Source organism: Mesocricetus auratus, unplaced genomic scaffold, assembly GCF_017639785.1.
Source record: "Mesocricetus auratus isolate SY011 unplaced genomic scaffold, BCM_Maur_2.0 Super-Scaffold_100018, whole genome shotgun sequence".
Taxonomy (NCBI): domain Eukaryota; kingdom Metazoa; phylum Chordata; class Mammalia; order Rodentia; family Cricetidae; genus Mesocricetus; species Mesocricetus auratus.
Window position 1 is genome coordinate 10,770,950 of NW_024429199.1, and position 19,645 is coordinate 10,790,594.

At 40.1% G+C, this 19,645-nt stretch overlaps 1 protein-coding gene across 1 annotated transcript in view; it reads right to left on the reverse strand.

Annotated features, from left to right (window-relative positions):
- Positions 1-19,645, reverse strand: part of Mcm9 (minichromosome maintenance 9 homologous recombination repair factor) — a 71,785-nt gene that overhangs the window by 20,516 nt on the left and 31,624 nt on the right. The window contains exon 8 of the mRNA XM_013115807.3: positions 5,284-5,458. Coding sequence (XP_012971261.1) covers positions 5,284-5,458 — 175 coding nt within the window. The remainder of the gene's footprint in view (positions 1-5,283; positions 5,459-19,645) is intronic.

Genomic DNA, 19,645 nt, shown 5'->3' on the forward strand with positions numbered 1-19,645 from the left:
TTGTAAACTCTAGGCTTCCTGAGTATTTTTATCTTTGTTCATATTCTTAGTTTTTGAACTTGTTTTTATTGAGCTATACATTTCCCCCCCACTCCCCTTCCACCATCCCCCATCCTTCCCCCAAGCTCCCAATTTACTCAGAAGATCCTATCTTCCCTCCCCCCCTTCCTAGGCAGATACATGTATCGCTCTCTTAGTGTCTTCTTTGTTAACTAGGTTCCCTGGGGTTGTGGTCTGTATGCTGGTTATCCTTTGCTTTATGTCTAATATGTACCTATTATATTTGCCTTGTTGTGTCTGGGTCTGGGTTACTTCACTCAGGAATCTCAAATGGTCAAAAGACAGTTAAGGAAATGCTCAACTTCCTTAGCCATCAGAGAAACACAAATCAAAACAACTCTGAGATACCATTTTACAACTGTCAGAGTGGCCAAGATCAAAAACACTGATGACAGTTTATGCTGGAGAGGATGTGGAGTAAGGATAACACTCCTCCATTGTTGGTGGGAGTGTGAACTTGTACAGCCTCTTTGGAAATCAGTATGGTAGCTTCTCAGAAAACTGGGAATCAATCTACCTCAAGACCCTGCAATGCCACTTTTGCATATATACCAAAGGATGCACACTCATACCACAAGGACATTTACTCAATTATGTTCATAGCAGCATTATTTGTAATAGCCAGAACCTGGAAGCAGTTTTGATGCCCCTCAACCAAAGAATGGATGAAGAAAATGTGGTACATATACACAATGGAGTACTACTCAGCTGTAAAAAAAAAAAAAAAAGGTTACAAATGAACTAGAATATTCTGATTTTAATAAGAGTTTATATTGCAGAAACCATCTTGATTCCTTCCCAATTTTGTAACAATTTCAAATTACAATGGGAAAAGTACGGGTTGTGACATGTCTGTGTGGGTTATGTGCCCATCATGTGAAAAGAGTATATAATGTTTAACATGAATGCAAAAGGCAACTTGGGTAATAAGCATGGAAAAATGGAACAATGAGGTCTATAGCTCTTATTTTTGAAAAGAATGATTACCCTTTAGTATGCATGAAGTGACATGCTAAAACATGTCAGAGAAACAATTAATGAAAAACAAGGCCATGAATTTGGAGAACAGGAGCATGTGTGTACATGAAGGGTTTGCAGGGAAGAAAGGGAAGAGATAAATGGCATAATTATATCAGTCACAAAATATTAAAAAAAAACAGTTGATGGTAATGGTGCACACCTTTTATCCCAGCACTTGAGAGACAGAGACAGGTGGATCTCTGAGATCTTTAGGTTTGCCTGGGCTATGGAGTGAGCTCTGGATAGCCAGAACTACACAAAGAAACCCTATCTTGAAAAAGCAAGACAAACAAACAAAAAGAATGAAAATAACAACAAGAGAAGATCCTGGAAGGAAAAGCAGTGACATTCATTTCAGAGTTAGAGACTAAAGAAAGACAGGCCTGCCCCACAAGGTCAGAAACCTATCAGGTTGTCATTGACGCCAGCTGTCTTTGAGGCAAGGAATTTACTCTCTATAGAACCCATTTTGACTTTTCTATAGAGCATCTACAATTCAGATACGCTTTATGCTAAATAAGGGGTATTCGTTGCTCTTGTCCATGTTGAGTATTGCTTGCTTCTGAGTGATGAGAGAGGCATAAGTTTTGTAGAAAATTTAGAGAGAAAAATAATGTGGGAGGAAGGTGTTTGGCCTCTTGGAAGCATTTGCTCTTCTTGGGAGTTTTTATTTCAAGTCATTCCTCTATATGGAAAATGTGAGATCTAGTAGTTCAAGGTCAAACAGATTAAACCCACACTGCAACAACTGTTCTGTTTTTAAATGAAATTTAAAATTTTAAGGTATGAGAAAATGCTTAGCCTACTTGAGAATTCCAGGTCCGCATGTACTATAAACACAATGCTCAGAATCAAAATCAAAATCAAAATTATGCTCTTGGATGCATGTCAACATGTGGCCCCTTGCATCACAAAAAACAGACAGGAAAAATTAACTAAATTCAGAGAATGCAGTAAGTCCAGCTTTGTTATCATAATGTGATTACAACTATCTTTACTAAATTGATAAAGAATCCTTTTCAATATGAAGAAATTTAATATACAAAACTTATATAATTGCATACTATACAATGTTAGGAATTTTAAATTACATGCTTTTTTTTCTTTTTGTTTGTCAAGACAGGGTTTCTCTGTGTAGCTTTGGAGGTTGTCCTGGAACTCCCTCTGTAGACCAGGGTGGCCTCACAGAGATCACCTGACTCTGCCTCCCAAGTGCTGGGACTAAAGGCATGCACCACCAACGCCTGGCAAAGTACATGCTTTTAAAACACATGCTAGCAGTAAAATAGTATAAAGTCCTTATGAATCCAGGAATAGTTATGGGGGGACAGAATGCTAGCAATATCAACACAAGAAGAGTGATTAAAACCCAATTTAGCTGTAATAACTAGAGAACAATGATCCTTGAACCATCATTCCTTGAATGTAGTAAAGAATTAACAATCTTTAAATTTTTATTTATGTATATAGGTATTTCGCCTGCATGTTTGTCTTGACACCACTGGTATGTCTGATGCCTTGGAGGCCAGACAGAAAAGGTTTTTGGATCCCCCAGGACTGGGGTTACAGACAGTTGTGAGCCACCACATGGGTGCTGGGAATCAACACTGGAAGAGCAGCCAATGCTTTTAACCACTGAGCCATCTCTCCAATCCCTACAATACTTTTAAAGTAAAATAAATATGCTAAATTGCTTTGCAAAGTAAAAACTTTCTTAAATAAATGTAAAAAGGTCAGAAGGCGAAGACACTAACTGTGGTGAGGGCCTCCAGTCAAGGAAGTATTAACACTGGGTGGGAGACCAAGGTGAAGCAGAAACATATGGGCGCTTTCCCTTAAAACACAATACAGATGTTTTGTGTAGTGACCATAACCACTGTGCCCAAGGTGTGGTGATCGACATGGGAAGCCCCAGTGAACAGTTCATTAAATCAGAATGTTCAAGCTGCTGCTTAGGCAAACTGTGGAGTACATATTAAGTATCTGTTAGACAGTTCCCAAAGGAAACAATGAAAACCTGCCAGCAGTACCAACAACAGGTTCTCATACTCTAAAATGAGTCCTTTTCTTCTCAAATACGGAAATCCAACTTGAAAATTATTCTTCAAAATAGTTCCTCTGGGAGGCGTTATTTCAGTTACAACAGGGCAACTGCAGGTAACTCTCCCAGTGACTTAGGCACCATTATTTCCTTCAATCTCTTCTTATGTGGCATTTTTCTAGGTAGGTTTACTAAGAGAGCCCAAAGAGAGCTGTGAACTATGCTCACACACAGACACCAGCCGGGAAGAAGTGTTCAGAAACCTGAGCAGCAACCCAAATGCTTGAGTTTCCCTGTTTTTAGAACACAACACTAGAACATCATCCCTTAAGAGAGATGTCTTTCTGTAGTTATTTCTCTTCTGTAACCACCAGCAAACACTGACCATCTCTCCTTAGTTTGGCCCTTTCTAGAATGTCATATATGTCGATATATGCTGCTATAAACCATGTTTGTACGGTCCTTTTTTGCATGTGGATTTCAAAGTGTTCAAGCATGTTTATTCCATCTACATAAATTTCTTTTAAGATTAGCTTTAAGCTAACGTACAAAGTCATGGGCGTCATTATTTTCAAACATGTAGTATCAATTGCACTGTGCTCCAAAAGTCTCCTTCCCTCACTGCCTTGCCATGCCCTCTTGCTGGCCCACTTTCTTCCTCTAGGCAGCTCGCTCCACTTTCATGTCACATGCTTTCCATTCCTCTCTTTTCTCTTCCTTCCCACTCGGGTAAGATTTCTTCTTCCCTTCCCACATAACTGAAAACATGTGGTATTTGACTGTGAGTCTAGCTTATTTTGCTTAACACCATGATTTGCAGTTCAATTCATTTTCCTATAAAATTTCAGTTTTCATTATGACTTAGTAAAATTCCATTGTGTATATATAGCACATTGTCTTCATTCAGTCATCGCTGATGGACTTCCATTTCCAAAGACTGTGAGTAGTGCAGCAATAAAGACGGAGTCTAAGTATCTTCACTGTATGTGACTCTTTTAAGTATTACATAAGAAAGGTATAACTGGGTCATATGGTTCTCCATATTTATCCTTTTCAAACTTCTTTTGGTAAGCTTAGCTTCTGTGCCTTTCATCCTTTGTAATTCAGCCTGTCAACTTACATAAAAAAGAAACTCTTTTTTCTTAGAATTCTGACCCAAAGAGCATGGAGCCTACAGACTGGTTGGGGAACATTTATATCATAACAGCATTACTTTCAGGTGAAACAAAGCACCTTCTAATACTTACAGCTTTCAGGTATTATCTTAGAAGATATATCATTAGATTTATTTCATGAATCTTTCAAAATCCCTAATAATTGATATACCCTGAGTACATACACAATTTCTATGGAAAGAGTAAGTTGAGTCCTGCATTGAAAGAGAGCTACAAATAGCTCCTCCTGAGCTAAATCAGTCCATGTGGTGCTTTGAAGGAGACAGCCCTATAAGCCAAGGGATGGAGTGTTTTGGAAGTACTAGGAGGTGTGGCCTTGATGGAACAGGTGTGTCACTTTTAGGAAGGATTAGGAGGTGTGGCCTTGATGGAGGAGGTGTGTCATTGGGGAGGGCTTTGAGGTTTCAAAAGCCCACTCCAGGTCCCCTCTTGCTCTCTCTCTGCCTGTTGCCTAAGGATGAGGATGTAAACTCAGTTACTGTTCTAGTGTCATGCCTACCTGCCTGCCTTGTACCACACTTTCCGCCATAGCAGACTAACCCTCTGAAACTATAAGCAAGCCCTCAGTTAAACCGTGCATTGGTCAAGGTATACTAAGAAAGTCTACTTTTGCTGGGCGTTGGTGGCGCACACCTTCAATCTCAGCACTCGGGAGGCAGAGGCAGGCGGATCTCTGTGAGTTCGAGGACAGCCTGATCTACAGAGTGAGTTCCAGGACAGCCTCCAAAACAATACAGAGAAACCCTGTCTTGAAAAACCAAAAAAAAAAAAAAGTCTACTTTTATACTTTATTGTTAATCTTTCTTTTTCAAAATAACTCAGTTTTTTTTCTTATTCACTTTTATATTCTAATAACAAACACCTTGTACTTGGAAAGTGAAAACTGATAAACATAACCCCTGAGTGTACCAACAAGGTACCCATTTTCTTGAATTTATACTCAATAGTCCCTCCCTTCCGTAGACTTTAGGGAGCAGAAGTGCTTACCCAGCCTTAGCAACACTTATAGTTTGTTGCTCCATTGCTTCATGGATACTGGTTCTGTCATGCTCTTTGAGGCTGTTAAATTCGTCAATACAGCAAAGGCCAGCATCTGCAAGTACCAAGGCTCCAGCCTCCAAATTCCATTCTCCTGAGTCTTTCACAGCTGTCACTGTCAGACCTGAGGAAACAAAGAAGTTATGTTAACTTCTAGCTTCAAAAGTGTATCTGTCTGTGAAAGTGAAAAACACAGTCAAGGCTCTCATTTGCTTCAGAATGGATAGCACCTAAGCCCATGTCCAGGTACTAGAAGACTTCAGGAGTGCTATGTGATGTAAATAATCCAATGTGTTAGCTAGTATTTTGTGGCAACTAGAAGCCTCTAAAATTTTCTCAGTGTCCCTATGGGTGCCCTGACTATGGACATTTGATCTTTTGGGAGTGCCCAATAGTACCTCATGCAATAACAGCAAACAGTTGTTAACACCAAGGGAAATGGTAAGCATGTTTTCAGTCACAATACTGGAGAGGTAACACCTCCCCATATATATTGCTGGATTCTGATTCACTAGTCAATAAAGAAAGTGATTAAAAATAACTTTGGAGCCAGCTAAACTTGATTAGAATCCTATGTCACTCTGGCTACTGGATTACAAGTTTCCTAATATATATCAGCATCAGTTTATCTGTAAAAGAGGATAACAACAGAAAATAGTGAGTTCAAATATGTAAAAGAAATACTTTTTTTTTTGAGACAGGGTTTCTCTGTGCCTTTGGAGGCTGTCCTGGAACTAGCTCTTGTAGAGCAGGCTGGTCTCAAACTCACAGAGATCTGCCAGCCTCTGCCTCCCCAGTGCTAGGATTAAAGGCGTGGGCCATCACCACCTGGCTAGGAAAGATATTTAAAGGGGATATAACTCATTATGAGTACTAACAATCACTACACTGATAAAATGGATACATTTCTGGACAGACAGACCAAGGTGGGGGTAAAAATAAAAAGAGAAGTCGTAAGTAGAAACTATCAAGAATTAAGGAGAGGACATAATTATATACCTTACAATGAAGTAAGAAAAGGAAATGCTATTAGTAGCATTATACTATATATAAATTTATTTCAGTTTATTCATCCTTACATGGTATGCATTTGCTTATATGTGGATATCAGTTGTTAAATAAATGACAACCAAACTACAATCCATAAACTCAGAGAGGTTAGCTATAGAGGAAGAGACTAGAAGGGATACATGGATCTCCCTAGAAACAACAGATGTTGTGGGTGGACTGTGGGTGGGGTAGGGACAGGAATGAGAGGATCAGGTGGAGCAGTGGAGGGGAGATAGTGTTTGGAGAGGGATTGCAGGGAAAGCTAGAATTGGGGATGTTTGAGGGGTGGTATGAAAACCTAGTGCAGTGGAAACTTCCTACAATATATGAAGGCAATTATATTGAAGTCTCCAAATAATGAGGAACATAGAGTACCAACTGGCCATCTCTTGTCACAAAAACAAAGCTTCCAGTCCTGGGATGGGGTTATATCTAATTGAGTTGTTGGCCAAAAGGGTCCCAAGGAAAGCCCCAAACTACTCTAGGCTGTTACTAAGACAATAAGTTGCTATCTATAAACTGAGAGCAAGGCCTCATTGCTGAAGATAATATTCACACAACTTACTGTACACTGAGAGATTCAGCTGGTGCCTACAAAGAACCTTCACCCCTACATTCTAGTATCTTTAAAATGGAAAAGTAGTCTACAGGATACCAAAAGAGAAATGTAAACACAAATCCAGCCACAAAATCTCTAATCTACAATCTGTCTGTTACAGCAAAGATAGTACAAAGCTTGTGGAAATATTCAACCAATGTTTGATCTAACTTAAGTCCCAACTCCATGAAATGGAACCCATACCCAACACTGCTTGGGTGACCAAGAACCAGACACTAGATAGCCCAGAGACATAGGGTAAAACCAAATACTACTGGTCTTTAAAAAAAGAAAATAAACAAAGAAATGACTCCTAGTAATATTCTGCTATACTCACTGATTAGTGCCTTACTCAGCCATCATAAGATAACCCTTCTCCTGCAGTAGATGGGAACAAATACAAAGACTTACAGACAGATAATACACACACACACAGAGAGAGAGAGAGAGAGAGAGAGAGAGAGAGAGAGAGACAGAGAGAGAGAGACAGAGAGAGACAGAGAGAGAGAGACAGAGAGAGAGAGAGAGAGAGAGAGAGACTTTGAAACACACAAGACTAAATGGATGTTTCCATTAAATCCATCCCCTCAGAGCTCAGGAAACCCCATGGAAGAGGAGTTGGAAAAAGTGCAAGAGCCTGTAGGAATGGAGGATACCAGGAGAACGAGGCCCTTTAAATCAGCTGAACAAAGCTCATATGAAATCACAGAGACTGGAAGACCATGCACAGGGCCAACATGGTTCAAACCAGGAGTTCTGTGTATTTATTACAACTCTCAGCTTAGTATTTTTATGGGACTCCTGAGTGTATGAATGAGTAGGTCTCTCATTCCTTTGCCTTCTCTTGGGCTCTTTTCCTTTTGTTGGTTGGCTTTGTACTACTTCAATATGATATTTTTGTTTTATCTTATTATATTTTATTTGGTTATGTTATTATCTCTTAGAAGCCTGTACTTTTCTAAAGAGAGAGAAAGGGAGGGGAGGTAGGGAGGAATTGGAAGGCATGGTGGGGGGCTGTAATAAGGGTATATTATATGAGAGAAGAATCTATTTTTAATAAAGGAAGAAAAAGAAAAGGTGAAAAATGAGCAACAGTCTGATAAATTATTTATAAGTCATAAATCTCACTAGCAGACTCATTTATGCAATATATAAAGAGCTCACAAAACTGAGTAAGGTGAAAGTAAATAGTAAAAGTTTTGAATATACCTTTTACAAACAAACCACATTTGACAAATAAGTACATGGAAAGATACTCAGCATGTACACATTCCCTAACCAGGGCAGGTCTGTAGGATTATCTTGAGTAGCAGTCAACTGTGAAGATGGTAGATACTATGTGTTTTCCAGATACTATGTGTTTTTCAAAGCTAGTTCATAATATACAGACTTCTGCCTTGTTTTCTTGAAATGCTAAACTTTTAGAGCCCGAATCTTACTATACTGTGAAAAAGCCTAAAGAACCGACACAAGCCTTGCGTGGAGGAAGATGAGGTGCTGGATGCCCAGCCCTGGGTGAGCTGTCACCTAAGGTAGCGTCAATGCAGCAGCCATACAGCTCATATCCTGAAAGTAGATCTGCCAGGCTCCAGGAAAGCTGGCACAGGGGATATGCATACAACAGAACAAACCTGGCCCAGCTGAGCACTGTTCAAGCCGTGCATTTATAAGCAAAACAGTTCCAGGACACACTCCAAAGCTACAGGGAAACCCTGTCTCAAAACTGACAAAACCATGATGGAAAATAATTTGATCATTTACAAATGATTAGCTTGAGGAATTTTACTGCTACTTTATTCCTTACAAAGGATGTATAATCATGTGCTCCACAGGAAAGATCAAATGCTCTATCTTCCCATCTACCTATCTATATATAGATATAAAGGAATGATCATAACATTCTTAAACATACACAATTCTCAGGAATTTTCTAGAATAATTAAAACTGAAAATAATTTAGAAGTCTATCAAACAGAAGAATAAATAAATTGTAGTATATTGTGGTAACACCTAAGGCAATCACTAAAAACAACCTCAGTAAGTCAGTTAAGAAGGCAGTAATAGAGCCAGGCATGGTGGCACAAGCCTTTAATTCCGGCACTGGGGAGGCAGAGACAGGTGGATCTCTGTGAGTTCAAAGCCAGCCTGGTCTACAAAAAAAAGTTCCAGGACAGGCTGGAAACCCTGTCTTGAAATTTTTTTAAAAAGGCAGTAATGGAAAAAATAGAAGAATAAGAAGAATGGGGGTGATATTAGATAGAAAACAAAGAGGAAATGGCATAAATATATTCTACCGTATCAGTAATCACACTAAATATCAGCAGTTTAAATATACCAATGAAAAGTTTGACTTTGGTAGATTCTATGTATAAGAGACATAATTTAGACTTAAAAAGCACAAGTTAAAAGTGAAAGAACAGAAAAGATTTCATTGAAGTAAGTACACAAAAGAGGGTTGGAACAGTCAAGTTAATATTAGGCAGTATTGGCATACAGTCTTATAAATATGTCATTGTGGGAACAGCATTCACAAATAAGGAAATAATCACACTAGATCCCCATTCCTTAGCATTTAGAGGAGGAAGTGGTATTTGTCAAAGAAGGCACACAAACGTATTTTATGTAATGCAGAAGTCACGAACGTCCTTTCCAATCCTGTGACTCTTAGGACTACAGGAGGGCTCCTTAGGTGTTTCTTGAAATCTGTGGCAAACAGTTAACATGTAAGATGTATACTTATTTTTAAATAACATTGTTAATATGTTGAATTCCAGATATGCAAGGTTTGAGAGTGCAAGGGGAATGGGGTGGTTTTAATGCAGCAAACACAGACAGTATATGTAATAGGTACTTAGCAATCCAAATGTTCATATGGATGGCGTTACTGTCACACTTGGAGAATTTAATGCTAGAACAAGAAGGGAGAAGATAACCAATGAGCAAGGGGAGAATCCCACCTCACCCTGTGTTTCTGTTTTTGTTTAAAGAGGGTTCTCGTATTTATCAATTCAGCAAGCTATTGTAAAAGCATGTGTTTAAATGTATAATATGCTCAAATATGGTGCTGGCCAAGGATTAATGTAATGCTATAATAATGGTTCTTATATTCTCTAACTCCTCTGCTGTGCTTCAATCCTGCTTTCTTTGTGAAACAGGTCACTAAGAACATTTCCCTCCTCCTTGGCACTTCCCAAGTAGTACCTTCAATCAATACTATACTATGTAATCTTTTATAAAGGACAGCAGTCAGAGGCAGTCTTACACTTGAAAAATTTTGTCCTTTGCAGAACACAACTAAGGTTGCTCAATGAAGTGTTTGGCAATTTTAACAAATTAACAAATGATAACAAGGGCAGTGTTCTTCCTGTTGTTCCATCCTAAGCTAACACGGGGTAGAATGTACTGCACCAAGAACCAGTGACACACACCAAGGAAAACTTGAAAACATGAAAGGGGACACTGGCAGCAAGGCTCCTGGTAAACCAGTTATGACAGCTGTGCAAATAACTCAGCAGTGAAAATAGGATTAAACTGTCACAGCAGGGAGCCCACTCCTGGACCGGCAGTGAAGAGCTCCAGTGGCATGTTCCACAGTAAAACAAGCATAACTAATGAAAACGACTTCTCAAAACTCAATAGTTATGGTTTCTGGAAAGGGCATACAGCAAGAAACATTTATGCAAAATGCCTAAAACTTTGTGAAGATGGCTGTTCAGAGTATGTGACAAACCTCCTCCCTCTTGTATGCTTCCCTCCCTCTCCCAATTCAACACACACACACACACACACACACACACACACAAAACAAAACACAACTGAAATCCCCCAGCTAGTGAATGTGTTCCAAAAAGTACTACTGCTCATTCAGCTCTTAAGGTATATACATACATACATACACACACACACACACAAACACACACACACAAACACACACACACACACACACACACTTACTTACCACAAAGGATAGATGCAAGTTGGCTTCATCCAAATATTGCAGGCAACATAAGTAAATACATAAATGTAATATACCACATAAAGAGACAAACCACATGATCATTAGACACAAAAAGGGCCTCTGACAAAATCCAGTATTCCTTTATGATAAAAGTACTAGAGAAACTAGGGATACAAGGGACATTCCTCAACATAATAAAGACATTTATAGCAAGTCCATAGCCAACATTATCCTAAACAGAGAGAAATTCAAAGCATTTCTACTAAAATCAGGAACAAAACAAGGATGCCCACTCTCTCCATACTTATTCAATATAGTTAGTAATTGAAGTCTTAAGTGGGGCAGCAAGACCCCTGAAGGAGGTCAAAGTGATTCAAAGCGCCCTTGAGTACAGGTGATAACGACGGTACACATGAATGACCCTAAAGACTCCACAAGGAAACTTTTAGAGTAACAAACACCTTCAGCAAAGCAGCACAAAAACAGTAGCTTTCTTATACACAAATGACACACAAACTGAAGGAAAAATCAAGAAAAAAATCTTGCAAGAATTCTAACCAAGCAAGTGAAAGGCTGGTATGAAAAAACTTTAGGACACTAAAAAAAGAAGTTGAAGAAGATATCAGAAGATGGAAAGGCTCAATGTGATCTTCATCAAAACTCCAACACATTCTTCACAGAAAGTGAAAACATAATATTCAACTTCACATAAAAACATAAAAAAACTAAAAAATCATGAATAAAATAGAAACTGCTGGAGGTATCACCATCCCAGATTTCCTGTTGTATTACAGAGCTATTGTACTAAATATATGGTAGTATTGCCATTAAAATAGTCACATTGATCAATGGTTTCAATTGAACACCCAGACAATTCCACACCTGATTTTTGACAAATTATTCAAAGGTAGACATTGCAGAAAAGACAGCATCTTCAACAAATGGTTCTGGTCAAACTGAACTGTTGCATGTAGAAGAATGTAAATAGATCCATATGTATCACTTGCACAAAACCCTAGTCCAAATAGATCAAGGACTTCAACATAAGACCAGCTACCTGAATCCAACAGAAGAGAAAGTGAGGAATAGGATTTAAGTCTTTGGCACAAGAAATTACTCTTTTAACAGGTCATCAATAGCACAGGCACTAACACCAACAATTACTATGTGGGACCTTATGAAAGTAAAATGTTTCTTCAGAGCAAAGGACACCATAATTTGAGCAAAGAAGCAAAGAAGCAGCCTACAGAATGTAAGAAAAAACTCTATCAATTATAGAGTGTGAGTATCTAGAACATATAAAGAACCATAAAATCCTGAGCATCAAGAAAACAAATCAATAAAAATTTGGGTATAGAACTAAATAGTTTTTCCAAAGGTGAAACACAAATGGCCAAGAAACACTTAAAATGGTCAACAACCTTGGTCATTGGGAAAATACAAATCAAAACTACTTTGAGATTCCATCTTTCACCTATCAGAATGGCCAAGATTAATAAAAACAAATGAGGGCACATGCTGGCAAAGTTGTGGGAAAGGGGCTCGGAGAAGGGAAAACTGGCATGACCACTACGGAAACCAGGGTGATGGTTCCTCAGGAAGCTGGGAATAGATATACCACCACCAGCTATATACACAAAGGATTCTACATCCGACTACAGAGACACTTGCTCATACCCAAAGGATTCTACATCTGACTACAGAGACACTTGCTCACCCATGTAGATTGCTGCTCTATTCATAGTAACTACAGCTTGGAAACTGCCTAGATGCCCATCAACTGATGAAAGGATAATAAAAATGTGGTACATTTACATTATTATTCAGCTGTTAAGAAAAATGAAAATGTAATATAAGCAGATAAATTGATGAGTGAGGTTACTCACTATCCCAAACACAAATATTGCATGTTATATGTGGATGTTAGCTTTAAAGCTTTAGATGTGTGTGTGTTTCAATCCAAATAAACAGAGGTTAGGTAGTTAGTAAGAGGTCATGGGGGTTCTTCCAAAAGGAGCAATAGAGAGAGGTCTCATAGATTCTCTAAAATATCACAATTACCAAACCTATTGGGTTATTCTCCATAATCTGATGGCAAGACCCTATTACTGAAGATGGTGCCTAGCTAGAAACATTATCCTTACTGATTGGTGTGCATGGTGCTGGAAGGTACTTTGCATGGTACTGGAGTAGAAAAGTAATTAGTATCACTCAGCTACAAATCCTATGACCTATAAGAGCAACTCACCTACAAGATATACTAGTACAATAGTGGTACAAGTGTTAGAGATGTAACCAACCACTTTTTTTTTATTGGATTTACCACCCACTCCATGAGATAGAATCCATATCTGACACTGCCAAGTGGCCAAGAACTTGAGACTAGATAGGTCATGGGCCCAAGGGAAAACCTACTACTACTATTATTTTGCTAAAGGATGACTCTGACTAGCATATTGCTATACCATACACCAGTACATCACTCAGTCCCCATCAGAAAAGCTTCTTCTTACAGTAGATAATTAACAAGAGGCCCATGACTGGACAATGTGAGAAAAGTAGACTTTGGAGCACTCTATCCTAAATGGGGTGTCTTTGTAAAACCTCTCCCCTCAAGGCTCAGGGATCTATGGAGAAGAGAAGGCAGAAAGACTGTAGGAGCCAGACATGGTAGATGGCTTCAAGGAAATAGCATCTTCCAGTCACAACAGAAATGATTCACGCATAAACCCACAGAGACTGTCACAGCACCCAGAAGATCTGCTCAGGTTCAAAGCAGACATCAAGTTCTAGCACCCAGAAGGGGAAGTGAATGCCAAGACGCTATGTGCAGTTGATACCTGCTGACAAAGAAAACTCAGTTTTCATCCAAGGAGTGTCACTGGGTCTCTTGTCCACCACACTCTAGGGCAAGACCCATGCGCATAAGTAATTGGCCAACACAAACTGTAGTCTATGTTTTTTTTGTTTCATTTTAATATGTATTTTTAAATTGGGCTGCTTTGTTTTGTTTTGTTTTTGAGAGAGAACATGAAGTTGTGTGGGTAGGGAGGTAGGAACGGTCTGGGAGGTGAAGGCAAGGATGTAATTATATCACTAGACCTAAGATAAATGATAAATGGGCGTTTATCAGGGAACAATTAGACAGAAAAATACAAAGAACCACTGGAGCATTTCCCTGCTTTTCCTACCTACTGGATTCGCTGACCCAACAGAAAGAGAGCACACACACACAAAAAAAATCACACCTCAAGCTCCTCTCTTTCACTTCTGTCTGCCTTAATCACACCCAAAGGGGTGTGGCCACCATTACAGGTCTACATAGCAGACACCTACAGGGAGGAGTTGGGAGAGATGAGAAAATATGACCTAAATATATTATATGAAAACATAAATTAATTAAAAAAGAGAAAGGTAGATGCTTTTTACATCATTCAAATTAAGAAAATATCTCCATTTATTGTAGCCTAAAAAAGCTGGAATGAATCCAACATGACAGGACAAAACTCAAGACTCTAAAGTCTACAAATTACTGCTGAAAAAGTTAAAAGTGATGGGGTAAAGGAAAACATCTCACATTTGCTGACTAGAAGACAATATTGTTAAAATGCTACTACTCCTCAGAAGTGGGGCTGGAGTGATGACTTGGGGTTGACAATACATAGTGCTTTTTTAGAAGGACTCGAGTTTCCCTCCCAGCAACCATATCAGACAGCTTATGACCACCTGTAACTCCAGTTCCAGGGAACCTGACACCTCTGGTCTCTGTGGGCGCCTGTTCCCACATGCACAAAACCATGCAAATATACATACATAATTTAAAGCTTAAAAGAAATACTCAAACATATGTACAGGTTGAATTCAATCTTTATCTACACTCACTGAAGGTGGCTTCTTTGTGGTACTGACAAAGTGTCCTTAAAGTCCACGTATACATTTAATGATCTCATTAGCTAATCTTGGAAGCCAGAGAACAAACTGGAAGACTCACATTTGCTCATTTGGAAACTGTCTGTAAGCTACAGTGTCAGTGCAGTGCGGCAGCTCAGGAGTGCTACTGTCCATAAGAAGCCCGTGTATTCATAGCAAACTCATTTTTCGTAAGACTTCCACACTAACAGGCTGGAGAGCTACTTCTATACATGAGAGCATCTGCTGCTTTCTCAGAGGACCTGAGTTTGGTCTCCACCATCAACACCAGGCGTCTCACAACTGTCTGGGATTCCAGCTGCAGAGGGTCTGGGGTCCTCTTCTGTCCTCCATGTGCATAAAAATGGCAGACACTTTGACACAGAAATACAAATGTTAAAAAAAAAAAGAGGAAGCTGCCTAGGGAATTTATTCGACAGATGTTCCGGGATGCTGGATATCCCCTGCAGAAATATGATTTTTGGGTTCCATACTTCACATTGTATACAAAAATAATTCAAACTGAAATCAAAGACATAACTGTAAAGTGCTAAAAATACACGAAAAAGGCACTACTGTAATCTGTTTGCTTGTTTGTTTGTTTTTGAGACAGGATTTCTCTGTGTAGCTTTAGAGCCTGTCCTGGCACTCACTCTGTAGACCAGGCTGTCCTCAAACTCACATTGATCCATCTACCTCTGCCTCCCAAGAGCTGGGAATAAAGGCATGTGCCATCACTGCCCAGCTCACTACTGCAATCTTTATGACTATGGAATAGGTAATGGTTTTGAGAATTTACAAGCACAAGCAAAAAAAAAAAAAAAAAAGAAATAGACAAAATAGTTCACACACAAATGAACACATTTGCGCACATGCAAACACAAACACACACACACACATACATACACACACACACACGGGGAGGGGGGAAGAGAAGGTGGAAGGGGAAGAGGAAGGGAAGGGGGAAGAGGAGGGGGAAGGGGAGGAGGAAGGGGAGGGGGAAAGGGGAAGGGGAGGGAGGAAGGGGAGGGGGAAAGGGGAAGGGGAGGGAGGAAGGGGAGGGGGAAAGGGGAGGAGGAAGGGGAGGTGGAAGGGAAAGGGGAGGGGAAAGGGGAGAGGGAAGGGGAGGGGGAAGGGAAAGGGGCGGGGGAAGGGGAGGGGGAAGGGAAAGGGGAGGGAGGAAGGGGAAGAGGAGGGAGGAAGGGGGGAGGGGGAAGGGGAAGGGGAGGGGGAGGGGAAGGGGAAGGGGAGGGGGGAAGGGGAAGGGGAGGTGGAAGGGGAAAGGGGAGGGGGGAAGGCGAGGTGGAAGGGGAAGGGGAGGTGGGAAGGGGAGGGGAAGGGAAAGGGGAGGGGGTGGAGGAAAGGGAGGAGGAAGGGAAGGGGAAAGGGGAGGTGAGAAGGGGAGGGGATATAGCACACACACTTTTATTCTGGAAAAGATACCACCAAAAATATCAACCCACAGAAAATAATTAAATCTATGTATTGATTAAAAGACTTGACTTAGATTGTGTGAAGAGCACAACTCCAAAATAAAAAGACAAATGAGCCAACTGAAAATGGGAAAAGCTGTGAAGACAGCCTCCTCAGAAAATACACAAATGTCAAACATGTGACTGAAGACAACAGCTTTAGCCACTGGGAAAATACAAATCAAAACCCCGATGAAATATACTTTACATGTCATAACTACATTCAAAAGTGTATTTAAAAATTTTGCTATTTTATGAGTGGTCTACCTGCATGCATGTGCACCACATCCATGGGGGCCAGAGCAGGGTTTTGCTGGAGTTATGGAGGCTTGTGAACTGCCATGTGGGTGCTGGAAACTGAACTGAGATCCTCTGGAAGAGCAGCCAGGACTGATAACTACTGAGTCATCTCTCCAGACCCCATTATAGCAAGTGCAGTAAAGAGAGTTTGGAACACTCAAGTCTAATGGGAATGTAAAATGGTGCAGATTTTTGGAAACAATCTGGTAGCTCCTCAAAAGGAGTTACCATACATGACCAGGTTCATCTCTAAGCATAAATGTAGAGAAATGAAAACAGTCATATGCATACAAATGTTCCTCTCAATATTATACATAATAGACAGAAGTGGAAGCATCTCAAATATCCAACAATTGACAATGAATGAAATGAGTTTTATGAGTTTTATCTACAAAATAGAAAGCTATGAGTAACAAAATCAAATAGAGTATGAATAAATGCACACACACACACACACACACACACACACACACACACACTCACACTTTAAAAGCAGAACTTACTATGTAGCCTTGGCCAGCCTGGAACTCTCTGCGTAGATCTGGGTGACACTGCATTTATTCCCTGCCTCGGTCCTCTGGTGCTGTAAGTAAAGCTCTGCAACACCAACCCAGCTGTTTTTGTCTTTTGAGATAAGATTTTGCACTTGAACTAGCCATCTTCCTGCCTCAGCCTTCTGAGTGATGGGATTATAGGTATAAACTATCATGCCAGACCCAAAAGTACCTTCTTGAAATGATAAATAATCCTAGTTATGGTGATGCTTACACCATCTAAATATCCATAAAAATCCAGTAAGTTAGATACCTTAAATGAGGGAACATATTATGAATTATATCTCAAGCTGTATTTTTAAAAATACTGTGTAATCATACCAAAGGGTACTTGAACAACATTTACCAACTAATAACTCATTAGTTCATTTGTGAATATAGCTCTGCCTCTAAAAGGCCATGCATATGAGGCCCCAGCCTTACACAGCCTACTTGCTTAGTCTCTGCCAAATGTGACTCCATTTAATGTCATTTGTCTCTATAGCAACCAACTAGAAAAAGCTGCTTTGTTTAGCAGTGACTTTGTACAAGCATTGGTCTAGCCTAGAGGTGTTTTAAAGATCTGAGTCCTCTATTCATCACTTCCCATCCCTGACCCATGAGGTAAACAGGAAAACCTGTGATGAGTGCAAGAGACAAAGAAATTAAAGAAAAATTAAAGAAGGCATGTTGCAAGGAAGACTGAATTGAAGGGGTTAGAAAGACCCAATTTAAAAGAGGAGGAGGACAGAATGGTTAAGAAATTGGGATGGCAGAATAATTTTTTAGCAACAATAAGACAGATTTTAACACATAATACTGCTGCTTCGGAAAGCAGGTGCTTTCATTTATAACCATCTAATGGATATTTCACAGTAGTTCAGCTACAAATAGGTATCCGATGCACATTTAACACATTTTTAACAGAGTGGTGGACAGCGATGAATAACAAACTGTAAAACCTTTAGGAATACTATGGAACAGACAATGAGAAAAGGTACACTGTATGTAGCACATGGAAACCTTAGGAGATTCAAAGGGCTGCTGAGATGGCTCATTGAGCAAAGGGCTGGCCAGGCAAGCCTGACCACTGAAACTGACCCCAGAACCCAGGTTGGAAGGGGAGAGCCCACAATGGTTGTCCTTCCATACATGTGTGATGCTGTGTCCGTCCTCTCCTCTCTCCTCCCCCCCCCTTAAAAAACAAAAGATAATTAGCTATAAGCCAAACCAAAGAAAAAGCAGGGGGTGGGATTCCTAATTTGGCACCAACTCTAAGACATGTAAGGGTGCAGGGTGGATGTGCGGTGTTATCCTCCCCCACGTTCAGAGCGGTCCCTTCAAAACAGGTTGTCAGCCCTCCTCCCTGGGGCGGTTCTCTCAGTAGGGTCACACCCCATCTCCAGCACCTGCCTTGACCATTTACAGTCACTTTTGTCTTTAGGGATTCCTTAGTGAAGTCATTAACACAGTGCTGGCCAGCCTACCCCCTCTCCCCCAGGAAACTCTATCCCTCTAGTTTTCCACACATTAACAATACTTTAAATTTTACCTGATGTGGTGAAGACAGAGAGTTTATGTCATCCGTCCCTAAGTAGTAGCCCTTAATTGCTACCCTGAATAGTAGTTCCTTGCCCTCCTAGCCATTCTAGGGTACTGGGTTGCTCAAAATGTATGACACTTAACATTCTTTACAAAGAATAAAGAAAATTTATTTCGCTCATTTTAATGTCACTGGTTGAGAAGGAACGTAGATCTTTCTCTTTTAGTCATAAGTTTTGATCACATAAGCTACCTTTGCTACGAGACCATAAGGTCTTTATAGCTTTATGGTAGAGCCTTGCACTGAAATTTAACACGATAAATGCTCTCTGTATGTATGCAATAAATGAAAATCACTGAGATTTTGGTTAGAAAACCCCAGCAATCTGCACATTCTAGTTTTACAGGGAAACAATGCTTAGAACAGTCCCTAACTTGTCACTCTGCTACTGTAAAAGAGGCCTTTACGCTAATGAGGATCAGAGTTCAGTATACTTGGCCTGTATTTGCCTACCACGTGGGAGAATCTGGGTTCAATCCCCAGCGCTGCAAACAACAGAAACAAGCCAACAAACAAAAAGGTAACCCATGCGAGTTTTGCTTTTAAAGACGGGATTAATAATACCAATAACCTTCAAAGGCAACACGTGATTGTGCAAGATAAAACGAGAAAAGGGCGACAAAAGCAAGGTTAGGAGTATTCAAGATGGCTTCTCCATACGGCAGTCTGGTGACACGAGCTCCGCCCCAGAACCTTCATGTAGGTTGGAGAGAGCCTTCTCTACACAAAGCTGTGCTCTGATCTCCATTCATGTTTCCCCCAACACCCTGATAATACATGTGGGCAGGGTTAGAGACAGAATTTCTCTGCAGCTTTGGCTGCCTTGGAATTCGTTTTATAGATCTGTCTCTACCTCCTAAGTGTTGGGATTAAAGGCAGTGCCACCAT